At 43.0% G+C, this 19,249-nt stretch overlaps 1 protein-coding gene across 4 annotated transcripts in view; it reads right to left on the reverse strand.

The window, feature by feature from the left end:
- The window catches only part of CAMSAP2 (calmodulin regulated spectrin associated protein family member 2), a 563,571-nt gene that overhangs the window by 215,326 nt on the left and 328,996 nt on the right, over nt 1-19,249 (reverse strand). For 2 of the 4 annotated variants that reach the window (XM_078640954.1, XM_078640946.1), the window contains exons 4-5: nt 10,786-10,869; nt 3,720-3,752 (exon numbers count right to left, since the gene is read on the reverse strand). In XM_078640954.1, the coding sequence (XP_078497080.1) occupies nt 3,720-3,752; nt 10,786-10,869 (117 nt within the window). The remainder of the gene's footprint in view (nt 1-3,719; nt 3,753-10,785; nt 10,870-19,249) is intronic. The other 2 variants (XM_078640959.1, XM_078640956.1) reach the window with 1 other exon arrangement.

The following is a 19,249-nucleotide window of genomic DNA, read 5'->3' on the forward strand; positions in this document are numbered from 1 at the left end:
GCAGTCATCCCTTCTGATGGTGGTAGATAAGTTACAAAAAAAATCCATAGAAATCTGTGACGAAGGCTGTTGAGGTGCAGACAAGAGCTGTAATAATCAAACTGGTTTCTTTTGGGGTACCTTGGCCTCAATATAGATGACACAATGTCAAATTATTAGTTCGCTGGTCTTCTGTATTCCTGGATGTACTGCAATTGGAGTTTCAAGCCCTGAGTTCATAATGAGATTGTGTACTGGATTAGAAATAAAGACTTAGGGACGGAGTGTGATATTGGCAGGAGCCCCATTTGCCTGCCAGGGCGAAGTAGTAAATTACTCCGTCACCCTGACAGAGATGCCGCACGACAAATTTAGAAATTACCACCCAGCTGACAGTAATTTCAAAAGCATTGACAGTTCTTGTAAATGCCTTTTGCAGTTTGTTGCAGTACTCTGTGACCATCAGGGAGCCTTCCACCAAACTGGTTTATTTTTATTTTCAAAAAGAAAATCCCAAAGCGTGATGATTTTCTTTTAGAAAATGAAAAAGATAATGGTCCTCTCGCCATGGGAGTTACCTCCCATGGCGAGAGGGGCATTTATTTATTTTTTTATTGTCCCATTCCACCAGGGCTTGCCTGGTGGTGATGGACTGCAAATAAATGGCTATATGTTTGCCCATTCTAATTGGGCGGACAGACATTTAGCCAATTCTCCAACGGCCCCTTACTCTGTCAGATCAATGAAGAAGTTTAGCTACGGCAGTGACAGAGTAGTCACCGCTGTAGCCAAATCTATGGAATGCCCGCATTAAAGTCAGGAGGGAGATCCACTGTGTAAGTGGGGAGGGAACTCTGAACTGCTGCAGTTCCCTCTCTGCCATTATCTAAATTAGATCCTAAATTCTTATGCCACAAGAAATCTTTTTCTAGTTCCCTCTGAATTGGATCTTGTGCAATCCAGTCTGAGGGATTGAGTGATCATGTTTACTTAACCTTTGCAAGAATGTCTCTCCCTCTTCTACACCTTTTCCTCCTAAAACCAAAATGGAAGGTTTACCGTTCTGCTTCTTGTTGTGACATACATAAACCCTCCCGTGTCTGTTACCTGGACTTTATGTGGCTCCATACTTGAACTTAGATTAGAAAAGGGACTACCTTGCATGCTCACGGTTCATACGTTTCATGGACTTTAAGTAACATTGATTTTTGTGGCCCGTCCAATACTAATGCGATGCAAATATTCTCTTCGATGGGCCATCACCTCTCTGATGGCAAGGAGTTCCTGATAATACATTGTGTTATTCATCTCTGAAGATGTTTGTGGGATGGTTGCAACAGGATGCACCGGCCCTGCTTTGGAATCCTTTTGTGAGCGGAAGGCTCAAATGACATATGAAGAAGCATCCATCTGAATGGCAAGCCACTGTTAACAGTGTTTCCAAATCGGTACTTTTGTGAATGTTTCTAAAATGTCTTCTCCATCTCCTTCAAATGTGATGTTTCTTAACACTCGTCTGATGTGTTTCTCTGTGAGATCTGACAAAAGTGGAATTAAAAATGACGAGGGGTGTAGAGCCAGAACTTATAACAGCAGAGAATGTACACAGAGAGAAAAGTACATTTTTACTTCAAAGGCCCTTTTAAAAGTAGTTACTATTTTTGCTTCAACTTACTGTCCTCTTCCATTTCTGTCTGTTATAACTCATTCTGGCGCTTTACCTTCCCACTTTGCATGCTGACTTCTGCAGGTTGGGATTTTGTGACTGCGACTGCGAAGCTGTTACAACTGATCCCATGCTCACCAGCCTGGATGGCATCTCTGATTGTCAGGTTTTATAAGGAAAACCTGCTTCTACTGAAGGTGTTGAAATCATTTTATGAAGATTGGTGATTAATAGGCATCAAGCAACAGTGGAACCTAAATCAGCCATCCAGATTTTATTTTAAGAGCATTACATCTTTAGATGTACTGTACATATCAGTAACTGAAGGATGTCAAGACCTCCCTGATTTGACAGAATATTATTTCGCGAATTTTGCACACACCACATATATATCAACCAAGTCTTTAAATATTATTAGATATGACAATTTCCTTTTAGATGTAATCCATCAAGAATATGTTATATTTGATTTTATGTATTTAACGAAACCCCCTAAAAAAGTTGGATATAAGACGCTACAATGGAACATTAGATGTAAGCAACAACTGTTTGGCCACTATGCGATTCCCAGTATTAATGGAGCAATATTGCTATCAGATGTATACATAGGGGATGATCCTTTGATAGATAAGATTGGAATGTTTAAATGGACGAGTAATGGTTACGGAAAAATAGGGGACTTTTTGGAGAAGAATTGGAAAAACTGGAATGTAATAGAGCCTTATATTAAATACTGTAAAAACATGTACTGGTCTTATATTAGGATCAAGCATTTCTAAAGGCAACTGAATCCCATACACATAACTGAAACAAGGGAACTCATGGAGCAGTTGGTAGAATCTATAACCCACAAAACGATCAGTAGTTGGGTTTCTCTCCTATGCAGCCAGGGGGCGGATAAACTTTATGGGAAAGCCCCAAAAAATGCAATTGAAAGAAGGCCTCCAGATATCCATTTCAGCCTGGGATCAGATCAATGAGTTCGATTTCTCCTTACTGAAAGGGGACAATTTACGACGTATGCAATTTTATACTAAATGCCTTGTATATAGAACTCCCGACTTTCTCCATAAAATAAATTTGCAGATTTAGGCGAACTGTTTTCGTTGCAATATGGAAGGAGGAGGGAATTGGACACATGTTATTTGGAGTTGTATATGGTTATGTAGGTTTTGGGGCAAAATTAATCAGTACTACGCTGACAAACTAAAAGTGCAGCAGATGCTGGATGTCCAGATCACGTTTTAGGATACTCCCTCAATTTAAAAGCTGACTTACTGTGTAAAAAACGAATATACATTGTGGTCTTACTAGCTCGATCTTTAATACTCCAAAGGTGACGTTCCGGTGAAATTCCAACCTTTCAGCATCTACAACGTAAACTTAATAGGATTAAGGAGTCGGAAAAAAAATGTATTAAGATCTGGGTCGTATAGGAAATTTGGGAAATTATTGGAAACTTTGGGGTAAAAGCTTATTTTAATATGGAACCATAAATATGTATTAAATCAAATGGGGTTTTTATGTTTGAATCTGAAATGTATTTGGTGGGTTATGCATAACAATCATGTGTCCGAAGTTCTATACAATGTTTGATAAAGCGGGTTGTGTAATATTTGAATCTGCTCTTACCTTTTTTGCGATGTTTTTATGTGGTTATGTAACAGTCTATTTATGCATTATGAAAATGAACTATTCCACAATAAAAATAATAAACAACAAAAATGATTATGAAAGTATTAGTTTGGGCTGAAATAAGAAACAAAACAATCAACCTTCAGTTGTAGCCAATATCTCAGATGCCTGCCAAAAGGTCACTGTAGAGAGGAGTGACATGCATACTTCAGTGTTCAGGGTAAAAAAATGTTATATGCAACGCAAATCTGAATTAAACTCAATAGTTTCAAAACTGTCTCAAATATAAAGCAAAGTTTCCTAACACTGTGAGCTTGAAATGGAAATGAAGGAATGTTTGTTGTTTCTAACACCCAATAGGACTGAACCAGCATGACATGGAAAAAGCCATTCTCAAACAAAATTTATAGATAAAAAAAAAGCAGTTGTGCAAACTTACAGGGACCAGTTTCCAAAACCATTTGGAAGGAGACTTCAGTGGAAGCAGCATTAAAAAGAAACAGCAAAAGAAGCAAAGAAGAGAAAAAGAATGAAACAGATTGTGTTATTTCAATTCCATACACAAAGTTTGTGGAAGCTTTCTACAGACAAACAATGATAATAATAGTAACACCTCAATACATCACAAAAAGGCAGATTAGGTGATAAAAACAACCCAGTTATCACGTTTGAGGGTTTTCTCTTTTTTTTGTAAACACATTGCAAATATTTTCTGGAAGAATTTAAATATCTCCCACCATGTAAAATATGGGTTATTAGATTTTTATGATTGTGTTCAGTAACTTAGACCAATATTTTCTACTTATTTTTACATCATGTATCTACAGTACATTACACCAGTAAAGGGGACCACGGTTGACTTCTGATGGCATCATATCCGAGCATTAAAACAGCATGACCCTAAAATACAGGAAAGACAAGCAACAAACAAGCCAGGCATTGCGTCTGGTCTTTTCTAAAAATACAAAGTTAGAGTGCCCGTGCAACTAAGATAATTATGGTGGACAAAAAATATTTCACTAGGATGTTAGTTTCGTGACAATGGCCAAAGAAGATGAGTCTTCGATCGCTCTGCCCCCCTTTAGCTACAGTTTGCTTGAATCAAAGATATCCAAATTAGGACTGGATCTCTACCAGGTTTTCAGGATAGCAACTTAAGATACATTTAAATAAATCACTTTAAATACAACCAATTCACACAATGGTTAGCCTTTAAATATTGCATGGATCCGACACTTTTGGTCATAGGCTGGAAACAGTGGCAACTATCGCTGTGGCTTGTTTTGCTCCTTCTTATTTTCCTGAAACATTTTTCATGGCTTGGACCTTATCGGTAATTCTTATGTACAGATTCAGATTCCATAAAGATTCTTAGCTATTTAGTTCCACCTTATCATTTTGACGCAACATGGTAGCAGAGAACATGGGGCAATAGCATTTGGGCACATTGAGGAAGAGCAAGACAGAGGCTGATTGTGAAGGCACCACATACGCATGTAGGAAGACAACTCAACATCTATTCATTGTGGGCCCTAAGTGTCGCTTTCTGAAGCCTATGTGGAATGTCTACAAGCTCACAGAATCTCGCGGAGGTCAAGGGCTAAATTATTTGCGGCCTCCTACTTTAAGGGGCAACAAGTGTTTTTTTGATATATCAACAACTCCACACATCCGGAACATATGTCTGCCTTATTTTGCAAGATCTCGCCCTCCTCCCTGGAGTCTATGCTTGTGATGCAGAATGGATCTGGTCCACTGTAGAATTGAACCTTTCTGCCATGTTGTTCTTAACTGAGCTCTGATATAAAGCACACATTTGTGCTGCGGGTGCTCGAGTGAAACTTTCATTAATTTCGTGAGAGAGAATCGAAAAGGTTACGAAAGGACTGGATACTAAAACCAGCAATGCAAATGGTCCCAAAATCAATCCTAAGTAGGCAGTTATTCACATGCAAATAAAACATTGACATGTACTCTTCGAAGAGAAATACAATATCTTTTCTGATTCACTGAGACTACTTTTGACATTTCTGTGACTCAATGGAGTATTTCAAATTAAGGTGGAACCCTCTGGTATGAGAGCTGTTCAGACCATCAAAATTCCTTTATAACATACTGCGGCCATGAAGTGATGTGAAGTCTGGGGAGACAAGCTCTCCGTGGCACCACAGCCACAGTCCACCATAAAGGAGGTAAGATGGTAGGTGAGGTACCATAACCAAGGGATTTTTCAAACTGCATTTATTTCCTCAAATAGAGCTTTAATATAATGGTACATTTAAGCCTCAGGTAAATACTTATATATCTCGAAAAATATTGTTCTTCGTTTATGTTCCTTGTTAAAACAAGCATTGGCAAAGCTAATAGGTCTGGCTTGAATTTCGAGTCCTGACTAAAATAATCTTTAAAAGCAATGAAAAAAATATATATATATTCTTTCCCTGATGTACATAGTTTTTATGTGTGATGATTCATTGTAATCTAGAGATGTAAAACAGTCCCTCAGATAATGTATATACCAAACTCCAACAGCATGAGGTGAAAGAGTAATACTTCAAAGGAGCAGGACCAAAGTCCACGCTATGTATGCTTCGATGAGAACTGTGCTGTAAAGCCAGACCTAACCGGGCTTGCTCAAGATCTTTTAAGAGAATGTTTTGATTGCAGCAGGACAATACTAAAAGACTGATCCAGAAATGGGCAGTAACAGGAATTCTGGAGAAAAAAATCATTGTGATTTCCATCCGCTCTGCCTGATACCCTAAAATAACATCTAAAGATTGGTGGTTGTCCAGTTAGCGAAACCACACCAGATCTGCTATCCAATGGAGTCTCAAATGCCACTCGTAATGGTGGAAGATTGACTTCTTAGAACCATGTTTAACGGCATCATGTCTCCATACTAAGATAAGAAAGTCCTCAGCATGTCAGGGAGACATGGCATATGAGTAATGAAAGAATACTTCCTATTCGCAGGTACGTTTCAATTGTGCACCTACGCATTAACCATCTGCCATGTCCATGGGTTTCCTATTGCAAAGAAGCTTCTGACATGGCAAAACCAGTCACTTCAGAGGTTGGGAAAATCACCACCGAAATGGTGGAAAACTTTGTCTCCATCACATTGGCAAATGTTAAATCTGTCGCAAAGCCCGAAAGTCAAACTATACGACACGGACAAGAAACGATTAGGGAAAAAGATTATCAAATGCTAATGCGTACAAAATATAAAACAGTGATGCCTGTACATTAGAAAGGTAAAGCAGCAAAAAGCTACTGAACAAAGTTGGATTTTCAATACATGAAATATAGGACATGCGTTAAGACAAAATAAAATGTACATGTGTAAGAGAAAATGAAAATGTCTCCTCTTGCAGGATTCTTTCCATGAGACCCAATACATCCTTTTATAACGCCAACAAAAATATTCAGAGAGCTGTAAAGGAGATGAGTCACAGCACAAACAGAATTCCCTGAGGCTGCTCATTTTCAGCACACTGAAAAATAAACTTTACGATTCCTACAATTAATGCCAAAGAAATAGTGATAGGAAAGGTTAATAATAGCAGATTTTGAACGCATTGCTGTGGTTGCAACGAATAGTTAGGGTACACGGGCTGCAGTGTTGACATTTGTGGTCTGCTGTCCCTCCGGGTCACAATTACTGCATTTGCAAGGAACTGCAAAGGAAGTTTTGGGGATCTTACTGAAAGTCAATTTTTACACTGTGAGGGATTTGTTGCTGTGAAAACATCTTCTCGGGTCACAATTCAGTCACAGTATTGGTGGATGTTAGGTATGGGTGGAAGCAATCATCGTGGGGCGTGGCCAACCACCATCCATGAGGGCCACCCATATGTGGTACCCCAGTCACGACCTCCAAAAATTAAACTTATTTCTGCCAAAAGTGCACAATGTAACCCCGTTTCACCTGAGAACATAAATGCAGGAGTGAGTGTTGCAAGGCCGCGGCCAGCCAAATCCATAAAATATATTGTGCACAATAAAACTGGGGACCTTGGAGATGGACACAGCCTACCCATCATGCTCAGCCACACAGGATGACATGTATTCGCTGAGTAGGAAAGGTCCAGCGTAACAGGAGGTGAGCGACCTGCGCGAGTCTTGCATCCGCTAGGATGAGTACGGAGAGGCCCAGCGCAATCTTCCGGTGAACCTCACTGAGTCTGGTTGCAGAACCATCGCTATGGGCTCTGCTGGAAAAAGCCCCTTCAGGAGATAGAAGAACAGGCCAGAGTCTGGCTGGATATTGAAGGCTTGAGGCACCTCAATAATAGTGGTGGAGCCAATTTCATTAATAACACACTCCAGAAAGTGGACTTGAATACACCACTCAGACCCTAAGGGTGTCCAGTTCACGAGGTGGTGATCTTCTAAAAGCTTACTCCCTGTGCATTGTGTCTTGCCAACTAGACACTGGGGGGAAGGGAAAGAAAACCAAACACTGCAGTGGAAAACAAAGGTGAGCCAAAACTCAGAACTTCCCCGGAGGGTAAGATAATACACGTGGACGTTGGGTACTGTCTCGATGTGATCCTTTCAATGGCGCTTAGTACCCAACATTGCTACAAGCGATCTAGTGCCTAAATACGCTCACATTCATTCAAGGCACCCCGAGCTCTGTTGCGTTTGTGACGTAGGAACAAACAACGTACAAAACTGGTCTTTTGTCAGGCAGACAGGCGACCAGGAAACAATGTTTTTTGAAATTTCGAGTTTGAATAAGAAAACCTATTCGTGGATGTTGTTCGAAAAAATGGCTATTGTAAGAATGACAAAGGCACATACATCCTAATACTCTGCATAAGAAAAGCTGAAGAGGAAGAGGAACACAGATGCGCCATCTCTGCTGGAGAGAGGTTGGCTGAATAGACCGTGGTAGAGGAGTTACAAGAAATCGATACCTGCTTGGAAACTGTGGGACTGCATGGCTTGGCATGTGGCAGGGTGACCTCTTGGACAGACAGAGCAACGATCCAGAGCTCACAAAAATCAAATATTTCTGTATCAGAAGACATGTAAAAATATTTGTTCCTTTTTTATTTAATACAGTTTTCCCCATTTATACTCTTTTCTCGTCACTAGTGATATAAAACAAGTAGTATTTTTATTGGATTGTCCTCAAAAAGTATAAAACATAAAAAGGTCTCTAAAAACAACAAAAATCGGTCTTTTCAGGACCATGTTTAATGGTATAAAAAACACCAAAATAAATGTTCTTTGCTTTGTGTGTGGGTCAATATAAGAGAAAATGAGTGAAAGTGTAGGAGCCCTGGAAATAAGGTGCATGAAACAATGAGTGAAGGAGAGTGAGTGTGTGGAAATGGATGACATGAGTGAGTGGATCATTGTGACTTACAGTGAGAGAGTGAGTCAAAGTTAAGGAGTGTGTGAGGGAGGGGTTAGTGAGAGTGCATGGCAGAGAGAGGAGTAATAAAAAGAGTGAGCGACTTAGTAGGGGATGAGTAAAGACTGGGGTGAAAAAAGTGAGTAAACCTAAGAAAGGTCAGGACCTCTGCCCACTTCTTCACCAACATTCAGCTGTGCATAGTGGCTGTTGATCGCAGGACCTGCACACTCCCGCCACAGGCAGCCAAACCTCATAATGTATGCGCTTAGCCCTGCGCAGTCCAGGGGAGATTGGCTATAAAGCGCTTCTGACCAGGCCTTGCTGTGATTCCACTGTGTGCAGCCAAGCCCTGTTCCACACTATCTTTGGTCCACAGTCAGGATTTGTGGATCTCGTTGGCCGCACTGGAAGCTGCAAACCCAGGATCCATGAATCCTGCGGGCAAAATCAGCTTTTTTTTATCAACGAGGAATGCCCACTCCACATGGAACAAGGAGTACTCACCCTGCCACCTTATGTGCCATTTCTGTTTTTTAAGGACGTGGGAACCGAGTCTCCAGGACCTATGCGAGTGGCTTCAACAGTTTCTCTATGTTGCAGCCAGTCAATCGGAAGGCTTTAGTCTCGTGGAACCAACTTTGGTTTTGTGGAATCGAAAGGAACGACAGACAGAAGAGAAAACTCCCTCATCCAATCAGATTTTACTTATTTTACATTTTGAATCAGCAGAGGCCCATGAAACAGAGTTTGCAGAGCTCCACAAATTAACAGTTCGAATATCTTTAAAATGTAACCTATTGATGCACAGATCGAGGCACTATTTTAACACTAATCTCTCAAAAACTACTGACCTGATTTACACCAAATAAAGCAAAGACAATTACTCAAATAAGGTTCTACTTTCATGCCAAGTTTGAAGTAGTTCTGTTCAGTTCCAATTTTTCTATTTCAAGGAACAAGGACTCCTATGAGAATTTCAAATGGGGAATGTCACTTTTGGGATCCCCCTTTGTCATTGGCTTGATAAATCTACATTAACGTATCAGGATTAACAGATCCATATTTGATTGTATGGGAGTCCTATCCCTTAGCAATTCTGAGAAAATGGAAATAACTTACAGCAGCCACTGTGCACAACAAAGATATCCAACATTCTTGGCAGAACTCACCAAGGAAACTGTCTCACTGCTTCAAGAAATACAAAGCGGTAGTTAAGATATTTTGGGAATGACGGTGGTTTCACAATATCATTTGGGTTCACTCTGTGGGAACAAACCTTTAAAAGCCAAGTACATATTAGTGTGAAATGCACTACTTGGCTTGTCGTAGCAGGTTATAGTTTTTAGAACGAAAGCGGCGGCATAGTGATAGCAGCAGCATGAGGCTAATAGCATGTGTGAAACGCTTCTTTATGGCAGAACAATGGGGGGGGAAATAGCTGTTCCAGCGGCTGGTTTTAAAATGTAAGTGCTAATATATATAAAATCATCCGTGTTGTCAGTCAGATGAGACTTCCTCGTGCATTTGCTGAGACAATCAGATCTTTTAAACTGAGTTTGTTTTGTACCAGATTACTGTATTTAAAGAGACCATTGTTTCTTTAATTAAAATTTTATTTTATAAAGCTTCTACTACAATGGCTAATATCAGAATATGATTTTCACCTGCCTGGAGTTAGTTATGGAGACTCCTACAAGCATCTGAGTTTGCAATGTACTCCAATAAAGCACAGAGACCAGAAAACATCCCAATCCAAGAAAATCACTTTACTCAACCCAAAAACAGTCCAACTCAACCGAAAACAAGCCGAAAAGCCTAAAAGGCGCAGCCCAACATATTTCAACGCAATACAACCCGAACCAACCCATTAACACATAATTAAACAAACTGATCCAATTTAAAACAACCTCACCCCAGCCAGCACAGCCCAATTCAAGACAATAATTCAGGACTTGTAAGAGGGAAGGGGCAAGCCCCAGCACCCCCTGACGTGCATGGGGGACCTTCTGGGCCTCCAGTTAGATTAAAGCCTACGAATAGCTGCTTAGTGCAGGGGTTTTCAGGGGGCTATCACCACATTATGAGTTAAAACACTACCGAAGCGACCCCAAAGGGCATACATAACATAACATACCTTTTGAGCTGAAGAAGGATCCATGTCATGGTGGTCCCTTACTTTTTGTTCCTGTTCCATTCTTTCTTTCGAATGCCCATTTACCTAAGACAAAACAGAGAAAATTTGATCTTTTTGGCGAAAATAAAAACATGGCAGATTGTACAGGCCTACATACAATGTACTTAGGAAAACACATTTGTTGACACAATTCAGGAAGATACTTCATAAGATGGCAGTGTGTAGGAAGCTGGATCTCTATATAGTGTAGTAAAGTGAAGTACACTGTGCAGCGAGTAAGTGATTAAGTAATTTAATTCATGATCAATTACTTTAAATCATTTCATGTAAACACCTAAAATCAGACTTAGCAATGTATCATATTAAAAAACATTAAAAAATTCACTTAAAATGATAAAATTCAGTGGTAAAGCAAAATAGATTTTTGTTTTGAAATTGGACATACGGCACAGATGGGTGACTGGGACCAGACTGGTGAGTTCTGGTTTATAAAATGTCTGGTGATTTAGACCCTTGGCGACTTGCTGGTTTGATGCAGCATGTTAGCTTTAGCTGTTAGCAGTGTAGTTTTGCGTCTTGAAATCACTGTAATCTCTTGGTTTGCTGGACTTAGGCCCTTGTAGCTCTTGTAACCTTTGGATCGTTTGAAGGACCAGTGCTGAACTAAATGTTGCTGTTTTTGAGATATCTTGTAACTTCTCCTTTGTCTCCATTGTAATTTGTTTTTAGGTCTCGCCTGTCGATGCGCATGCGCATCGAGCTTGCGAGCCTATTGCGGCTTAAACAACCTTTAACTAAGAAGCAAGGAATCGTGGCGATTCCTTGCAGTGCCCGTGACTTTTAAGCTCAATGCGCATGTGCATTGAGCTTAAAAGCGCGTGCACAGCCGCAATCGCCGTCTGTTCCCTCAGCCGCATTCCTCCGACACCTTTTGAAGTGAAGCTTAGCTTCACTTCAAAGGCCCGGCTTCTTAACACCCACATGCCGCTCTCCCCGCTCCGCCCCCTCCCCTGCCCGCCTTGTGCATGTTGCATCATCACACAACTTCTCTTCACGCCGTTCCTGCTTGCAGCTACCCACCCCCTCCCCTGCCCGCCTTTTGCTTCTTAACACCCACATGCCGCTCTCCCCGCTCCGCCCCCTCCCCTGCCCGCCTTGTGCATGTTGCATCATCACACAACTTCTCTTCACGCCGTTCCTGCTTGCAGCTACCCACCCCCTCCCCTGCCCGCCTTGTGCATGTTGCATCATCACACAACTTCTCTTCACGCCGTTCCTGCTTGCAGCTACCCATCTTTCGCTCTTTAATTACCTCTGCTTTTAAGGTCTCACCCCAGCATAGACGAAGATAAGATAAGTAAGCCACTGTAAGCTACCGGTTTACCGCTGCTTGCACCCGGTTCACTGCTGGTGGCATCCGAGCAGGGCGACACTCGCCATTCATTGACGGTGCTCCCTCTCTGCGGTACCTACCCGACTCTGCTTAGCCAGGGCAGAGTTAAAGGCTTGCGCTTGACAGGGCACATTTGCCCTGTGCGTTCTTCAATGCCCGGGGCTTTCTTCAAGGGGTCTGCAGTACACAGTGCTCAGAAAAAAAAACTGCTGTGTGGTGTGCTTTATGCAAATTACATGTTTGCAATGCACACATTGTCTTTACAAATATCTTTCTAGTTTCTGGCTTGTTTTCGTTGCTGTGGAGTCTACACGGTGTGAGATTGTGACTAGTGGTCATGCAGCAGAAAGCAGGACAATTTTCACTGAGTGCCAGTCTCCGCAGTCCATCTCGGCGCTCGTAAGTGACCTCATGTGTCCTTGCTTGAGGAGTTTTGTGATGGTAGTCTCTCAGTGACATGCGTTTGATGGTCTCTTCTTCCTGTCTCGCTTCTGTGTATATCTTTCCCGATGTCTGATGGCTCAGTGGCCTAATTTTCAAACTCAGGAATGTTTTTCCCAGTGCCACAGATTCACGTCTTAGTCAGATCGCTGACTCTTTAATTCTTATACCTCAATGTTCCTTTTTTTAATCAACCTTATGTTTCATTGAACACCTATATTTTAAGCACCAAGATACCACAAAGGGGGGACATGTGCTTTACAATTACACATCACGTTGGCGTGTAAAAAAAAATTCTCTCCACACTTCTCTTTTCTTCTCAGACTTTGCAGTCTCCTGCCTGTCCCAGATCCGTACCCTGCATCTGCCCCACTTTCTTTCTTGCTTGCATTTATTGCAGCTCTCTCCGCCCGTCCTTTCTTTACTCATTCGTTACTACCGTGATCTCTTGCTCTCCACCGCCTTTCACCCCCCACTCTAGTAATATCTACTTCTGTTCTCATTCTGTCTATGCTCCAGCACTCACTCACCCCCTCTCCCCATTCCTGCTCTAATTCTTCCTTCCCCCATTTCACTTTCGCTGCTCCCCTCTTCTCTTCCTTTCTCTCCTTTCCTCTTCCTCCTCTTGCCCACCTTCCTCTCCCTAATGCTTCTCCTCTTCGCCTCTTCTGCTCCTTTCTCTCTTGTCCTCTTCCTCCCCCCCCATCTTCCTTTTCTCTCTCCCACCGCCTTTCCTAGTTCCTCTTCCTGTGAATTCTTTGCATTCCTTACCTGACTGTGCCGTCTGTCCTTGGACATTGTAGTTCTCTCAGCAGATGGACAACCAGTTTTGCAGTCCCCCAGCCCCAATACCAGAATCCTGTGGGGGAAATCCACACTAGGCTGCGTGATGTGGCTGATGCCCAGAGCCCTACCGGGGATTCAACCTGCCCCAGGATTTCATCAGGAGTCTGAAGGGGACAATGCAGCGGCAGAGCTATTGCATTATTGATTGAGTGGTGATTCAGCCTTGTTTTTCCCTGTTGCCCAGATGTATATAATACACACAGGCATCTGTGAAATGCTGCCTTTCTCCCACGCTGCAGCTGTCTTTTATACAGTTATTATCGCATTGACCACAAGTGACCAGATCATTGCACTCCACAACACAATTCCCTTACACACCACAATTCCCCTATATACCACATACAGCCAGTCCCAGCCTCTTTCACTCTCTCTTCCAACTCTCTCCCCCCTCTCCATTTACTTACACAAATCTCGCAGAAACCCTAAGCAGCAGTGCCCGCACTACCAATCCTTCTGTTATGCCACATCTCTCAGCTTACATATTCCTTCGCTCTTTCTTTTACTCTCCACGTTTCTGCCTCTTTCACTCTCTCTTCCAACTCTCTCCCCCCTCTCCATTTACTTACACAAATCTCGCAGATACCCCAAGCAGCAGTGCCCACACTACCAATCCTTCTGTTATGCCACATCTCCCAGCTTACAGATTCGCACTTTCTTTTCCTATCAACGTTTCTGCCTCTTTCACTCTCTCTTACAACTCTCTCCCCCCTCTCCATTTACTTACACAAATCTCGCAGATACCACAAGCAGCAGTGCCCGCACTACCAAGCCTTCTGTTATGCCACATCTCTCAGCTTACATAGTCCTTCGCTCTTTCTTTTACTCTCCACGTTTCTGCCTCTTTCACTCTCTTCCAACTCTCTCCCCCCTCTCCATTTACTTACACAAATCTCGCAGATACCCCAAGCAGCAGTGCCCGCACTACCAATCCTTCTGTTATGCCACATCTCTCAGCTTACATATTCCTTCGCTCTTTCTTTTACTCTCCACGTTTCTGCCTCTTTCACTCTCTCTTCCAACTCTCTCCCCCCTCTCCATTTACTTACACAAATCTCGCAGATACCCCAAGCAGCAGTGCCCGCACTACCAATCCTTCTGTTATGCCACATCTCTCAGCTTACATATTCCTTCGCTCTTTCTTTTACTCTCCAAGTTTCTGCCTCTTTCACTCTCTCTTCCAACTCTCCCCCCCTCTCCATTTTCTTACACAAATCTCGCAGATACCCCAAGCAGCAGTGCCCGCACTACCAATCCTTCTGTTATGCCACATCTCTCAGCTTACAGATTCCTTCGCTCTTTCTTTTACTCTCCACGTTTCTGCCTCTTTCACTCTCTCTTCCAACTCTCTCCCCCCTCTCCATTTACTTACACAAATCTCGCAGATACCCCAAGCAGCAGTGCCCGCACTACCAATCCTTCTGTTATGCCACATCTCTTAGCTTACAGATTCCTTCGCTCTTTCTTTTACTCTCCACGTTTCTGCCTCTTTCACTCTCTCTTCCAACTCTCTCCCCCCTCTCCATTTACTTACACAAATCTCGCAGATACCCCAAGCAGCAGTGCCCGCACTACCAATCCTTCTGTTATGCCACATCTCTCAGCTTACATATTCCTTCGCTCTTTCTTTTACTCTCCACGTTTCTGCCTCTTTCACTATCTCTTCCAACTCTCTCCCCCCTCTCCATTTACTTACACAAATCTCGCAGAAACCCTAAGCAGCAGTGCCCGCACTACCAATCCTTCTGTTATGCCACATCTCTCAGCTTACATATTCCTTCACTCTTTCTTTTACTCTCCACGTTTCTGCCTCTTTCACTCTCTCTTCCAACTCTCTCCCCCCTCTCCATTTACTTACACAAATCTCGCAGATACCCCAAGCAGCAGTGCCCGCACTACCAATCCTTCTGTTATGCCACATCTCTCAGCTTACATATTCCTTCGCTCTTTCTTTTACTCTCCACGTTTCTGCCTCTTTCACTCTCTCTTCCAACTCTCTCCCCCCTCTCCATTTACTTACACAAATCTCGCAGAAACCCTAAGCAGCAGTGCCCGCACTACCAATCCTTCTGTTATGCCACATCTCTCAGCTTACATATTCCTTCGCTCTTTCTTTTACTCTCCACGTTTCTGCCTCTTTCACTCTCTCTTCCAACTCTCTCCCCCCTCTCCATTTACTTACACAAATCTCGCAGATACCCAAAGCAGCAGTGCCCGCACTACCAATCCTTCTGTTATGCCACATCTCTCAGCTTACAGATTCCTTCGCTCTTTCTTTTACTCTCCACGTTTCTGCCTCTTTCACTCTCTTCCAACTCTCTCCCCCCTCTCCATTTACTTACACAAATCTCGCAGATACCCCAAGCAGCAGTGCCCGCACTACCAATCCTTCTGTTATGCCACATCTCTCAGCTTACATATTCCTTCGCTCTTTCTTTTACTCTCCACGTTTCTGCCTCTTTCACTCTCTCTTCCAACTCTCTCCCCCCTCTCCATTTACTTACACAAATCTCGCAGATACCCCAAGCAGCAGTGCCCGCACTACCAATCCTTCTGTTATGCCACATCTCTCAGCTTACAGATTCGCACTTTCTTTTCCTCTCAACGATTCTGCCTCTTTCACTCTCTCTTACAACTCTCTCCCCCCTCTCCATTTACTTACACAAATCTCGCAGATACCCCAAGCAGCAGTGCCCGCACTACCAATCCTTCACACACGCAACGCCACTCACACACGCAACGCCACTCACACACGCTACGCCACTCACATACGCAACGCCACTCACACACGCAACGCCACTCACACACGCAACGCCACTCACACACGCCACTCATCCACGCAACGCCACTCATCCACGCAACGCCACTCATCCACGCAACGCCACTCTTCCATTTGCAAAAAGAAAAATGTCTAACTATTCTATTGCGAGACCTATTGCATTTCCAATGCTTGTTTATTTTATGGAGCTTACGTTTGGGGATGATTCTTGATGGCTAATGCCGGTACCTTTTGTGGTGTACATAAGAGTGGTATACATTTGATCAATGAATTTCCCCAGCCTGGCTAGGGTCTGTGTGATGTGGGAGGAAAACACAGATCTGAAGCTTTTCTGCAGTGTCTGAGGTCATTAGCCCTGCATAAAGGGGTTAGCAAGCGGCGTCGTTCGGTTGCCATGTTTGAACAGCAACCCCGCAAGTGAAGGCAAGTTTCTCAATCATTCCGCTGTGCCCAGGATGGCTTAAAATCCACAATGGGGAGTGTGAACAACCTCATATAAGAAATGTTCCTTCATGCCTGGGCTGTCAATGGTTGCTTGTTACGGCTGAGCTTTCCCCAGGATGTAGGTGGTGTCCAATACTGTAAAGTTGGATTTGTGGCATAGCTTTTCAATGACTCTCTTAAATGAAACTTTCTTGACCTGCATGTTCACTGTTTTTTTCCAGGCTGTTACCGGTATTTCCCGGTTGTGCAGATTGCAGGTTTCAATATACAGAAGACATGTGGCCACTGCCAGCTGGGGCTGCAACGGCGAATTTGCCTCTTCAAAGATGGTTTTGATTTGTGTTTTGAGTGAGGGTGCTGGGGCTCGATCAGTACTGATGTAGTATTTTATTAGGTCTCCTAGGCATGTAAGATCCAGGTCTAACCTCACCCTCGCTCTCCAGGTCATCTGGGGAAGAGTAACAATTTTCTTGTGGGCGGAGATTTGAGAGTTCATGAGATACATGTCTAAAGTTCCAGGGAAAGCTATGGGACTGTAGTTAAGGGAGTGGACTAGTTTGGTTCTCAGGACTTATAGTATAGGTTCCGCAGTTGAACTGCATAACTGTTGGCTTAGGCGTTTGGGATATGAATAATCCAAGATCCCTTGCTTCTAAGGTGGTTTAATTGGGCCCCTGGGTTGGCCCCTTCAGAGACACCTAAATAATTATAACTTGTACATTAATTTATTTGCAGGTCGCTGAATTGCTATTGAACTGTTTTCTTTTGTGGGTGTTTCCCAAAGATAACTATCTTGGTCATCTTGAGACCTTCCTTTGTATGTGCCATTGCAAAATGTCTTGGCCGGTTTTGGGACATTAGGCAAAGCTCCTGTCCACTCTTCATTGTGCCAGGGACCAGCTGTAGTAAAAAATCTTATGACTCAAGGGTGCTTTAATCCTTAGGATCCTGTTTTTAACTTTCTTCTTAAAGCTTTTATCCAAAAAAAATTACATTGTGGATATTGTTAGTCATTATTGCACTTGCACTTTATCCCTGTTTTATCCTTCTACTTGATTTTTAATTGAGTATACACATAGAAATGCTGCATCTTAGTGATTTCCTTGGTGTTTACAATTCTTATGACGTGATATTTGACCATTAGAACCTGGTGCACTAAATATCTACTTTTACTTGTGTTAACTGTATCACGGGCCCCACTGTTAAGGAAGAATATGTTTGTATCTTTTATGGTTTTACAACCCGAAATAAAGATTATGATGATGATGACTATCTTGGTCTTCCCCTGATTAACCAAAAGTTTGTTGTTTTGGTTATACCTATGGAGCACGTTCAGGGCTCTCTGTAAGTCGATTCGGGAATGGTCATCAATTACAATGTCATCAACGTACTGAGGGATTTAGAGCAGCGCTTTCCCCAGTCTCTGCGCTAAGCGAGTTGAGTGAATCCCCAAAAGGTATACAGAGGTAAAAGCAGATCATTCTAATGCTCTTTTTGTTGTAGCATGTGCGAGCAGCTAGGCATATCAGAGGGTTGTGCTAAGTATTTGGTGTACTCAGAGGCAATAAAAGAGACACACACTCAAAAATAAATCCGAGACCAATTTATAAAAATAATGTCAATTTGTATGTAATATTTAAGACCAAGAACACAGTTCCAGGGTAAGTACTTTCGGAGTTACGATTTTTCACAGTTCGGAAAATATATCACTTTTGTGTGCAATAAGGCATGATTGGAAAGAATGGGGAAAACGCAGAAAAATGCATATAAAATCAAGCAATGCTTTCACCTTCTCATTGTAGGTCAATGTCGGGACCAGGTCCAAAGTTCGAGCAGGAAAAGTTCGCGAGCATCCCGGATTGGCCAGGAGCAGAGTGCTGAGGGTCTTGGAAAATGGTGCGCAAAGACGAAGGTGGCCACTTGAAAACACACTGCACAGGAGGACTTACAGGTAAGTCCGGTGGGTCTCCTTGGAGGGAGAAGGCTTCAGGGGCTGGGGGACCATGAGAGCTCAGCTGGTTGGTCAATGACCGGGCCAGTGGGGCCGGGTGCAGAGAGAACAGGTCAACTGGGTGTCTTGCATCTTGAGATCCTTGCAGTCAAGAGCAGGTCACTGGAAGAGGCGATCTCGGGGAAGCTGGCCACTCAGGAAGTGGGTCTAGAGTGTCTCGATTTCCCTCGACGGGTGCTTGCTTCTGGTGCTTTGGGAGTCCGGTATGGAATCTTCATCTTGGGTTTTGGTGTGCAGCGGCTCTGGTATGTCCTAGAGCCTTCAAATGTGATGCAGAGGCAGATTTAACCCTCTGGAGCTGTTGTACTCTCTTTTTTGCTTCGGTGCTGCGCCAAGGTCGTTGAGGAGCAGCAAGTCGACATACCGGACTTCAAGGTATCGGTGCCTGCAGGGTGAGGGGAGTGATACCTTCACTCCAAGGGAGTTTCTTGGTAATTTCCTGAAGGCTGGAGGTGCTCCAGGGTTCGTTCTTTGAGTCCTTTCAGATGTAGGATGACAATGCAGGAAGCAATTGTCCAGTTCTTAAGGCAGCAGGCAGGGTTTGGCACCTTTT

The sequence above is a fragment of the Lissotriton helveticus genome, chromosome 1_1 (assembly GCF_964261635.1).
Source record: "Lissotriton helveticus chromosome 1_1, aLisHel1.1, whole genome shotgun sequence".
In the NCBI taxonomy this organism is placed as follows: Eukaryota; Metazoa; Chordata; class Amphibia; order Caudata; family Salamandridae; genus Lissotriton; species Lissotriton helveticus.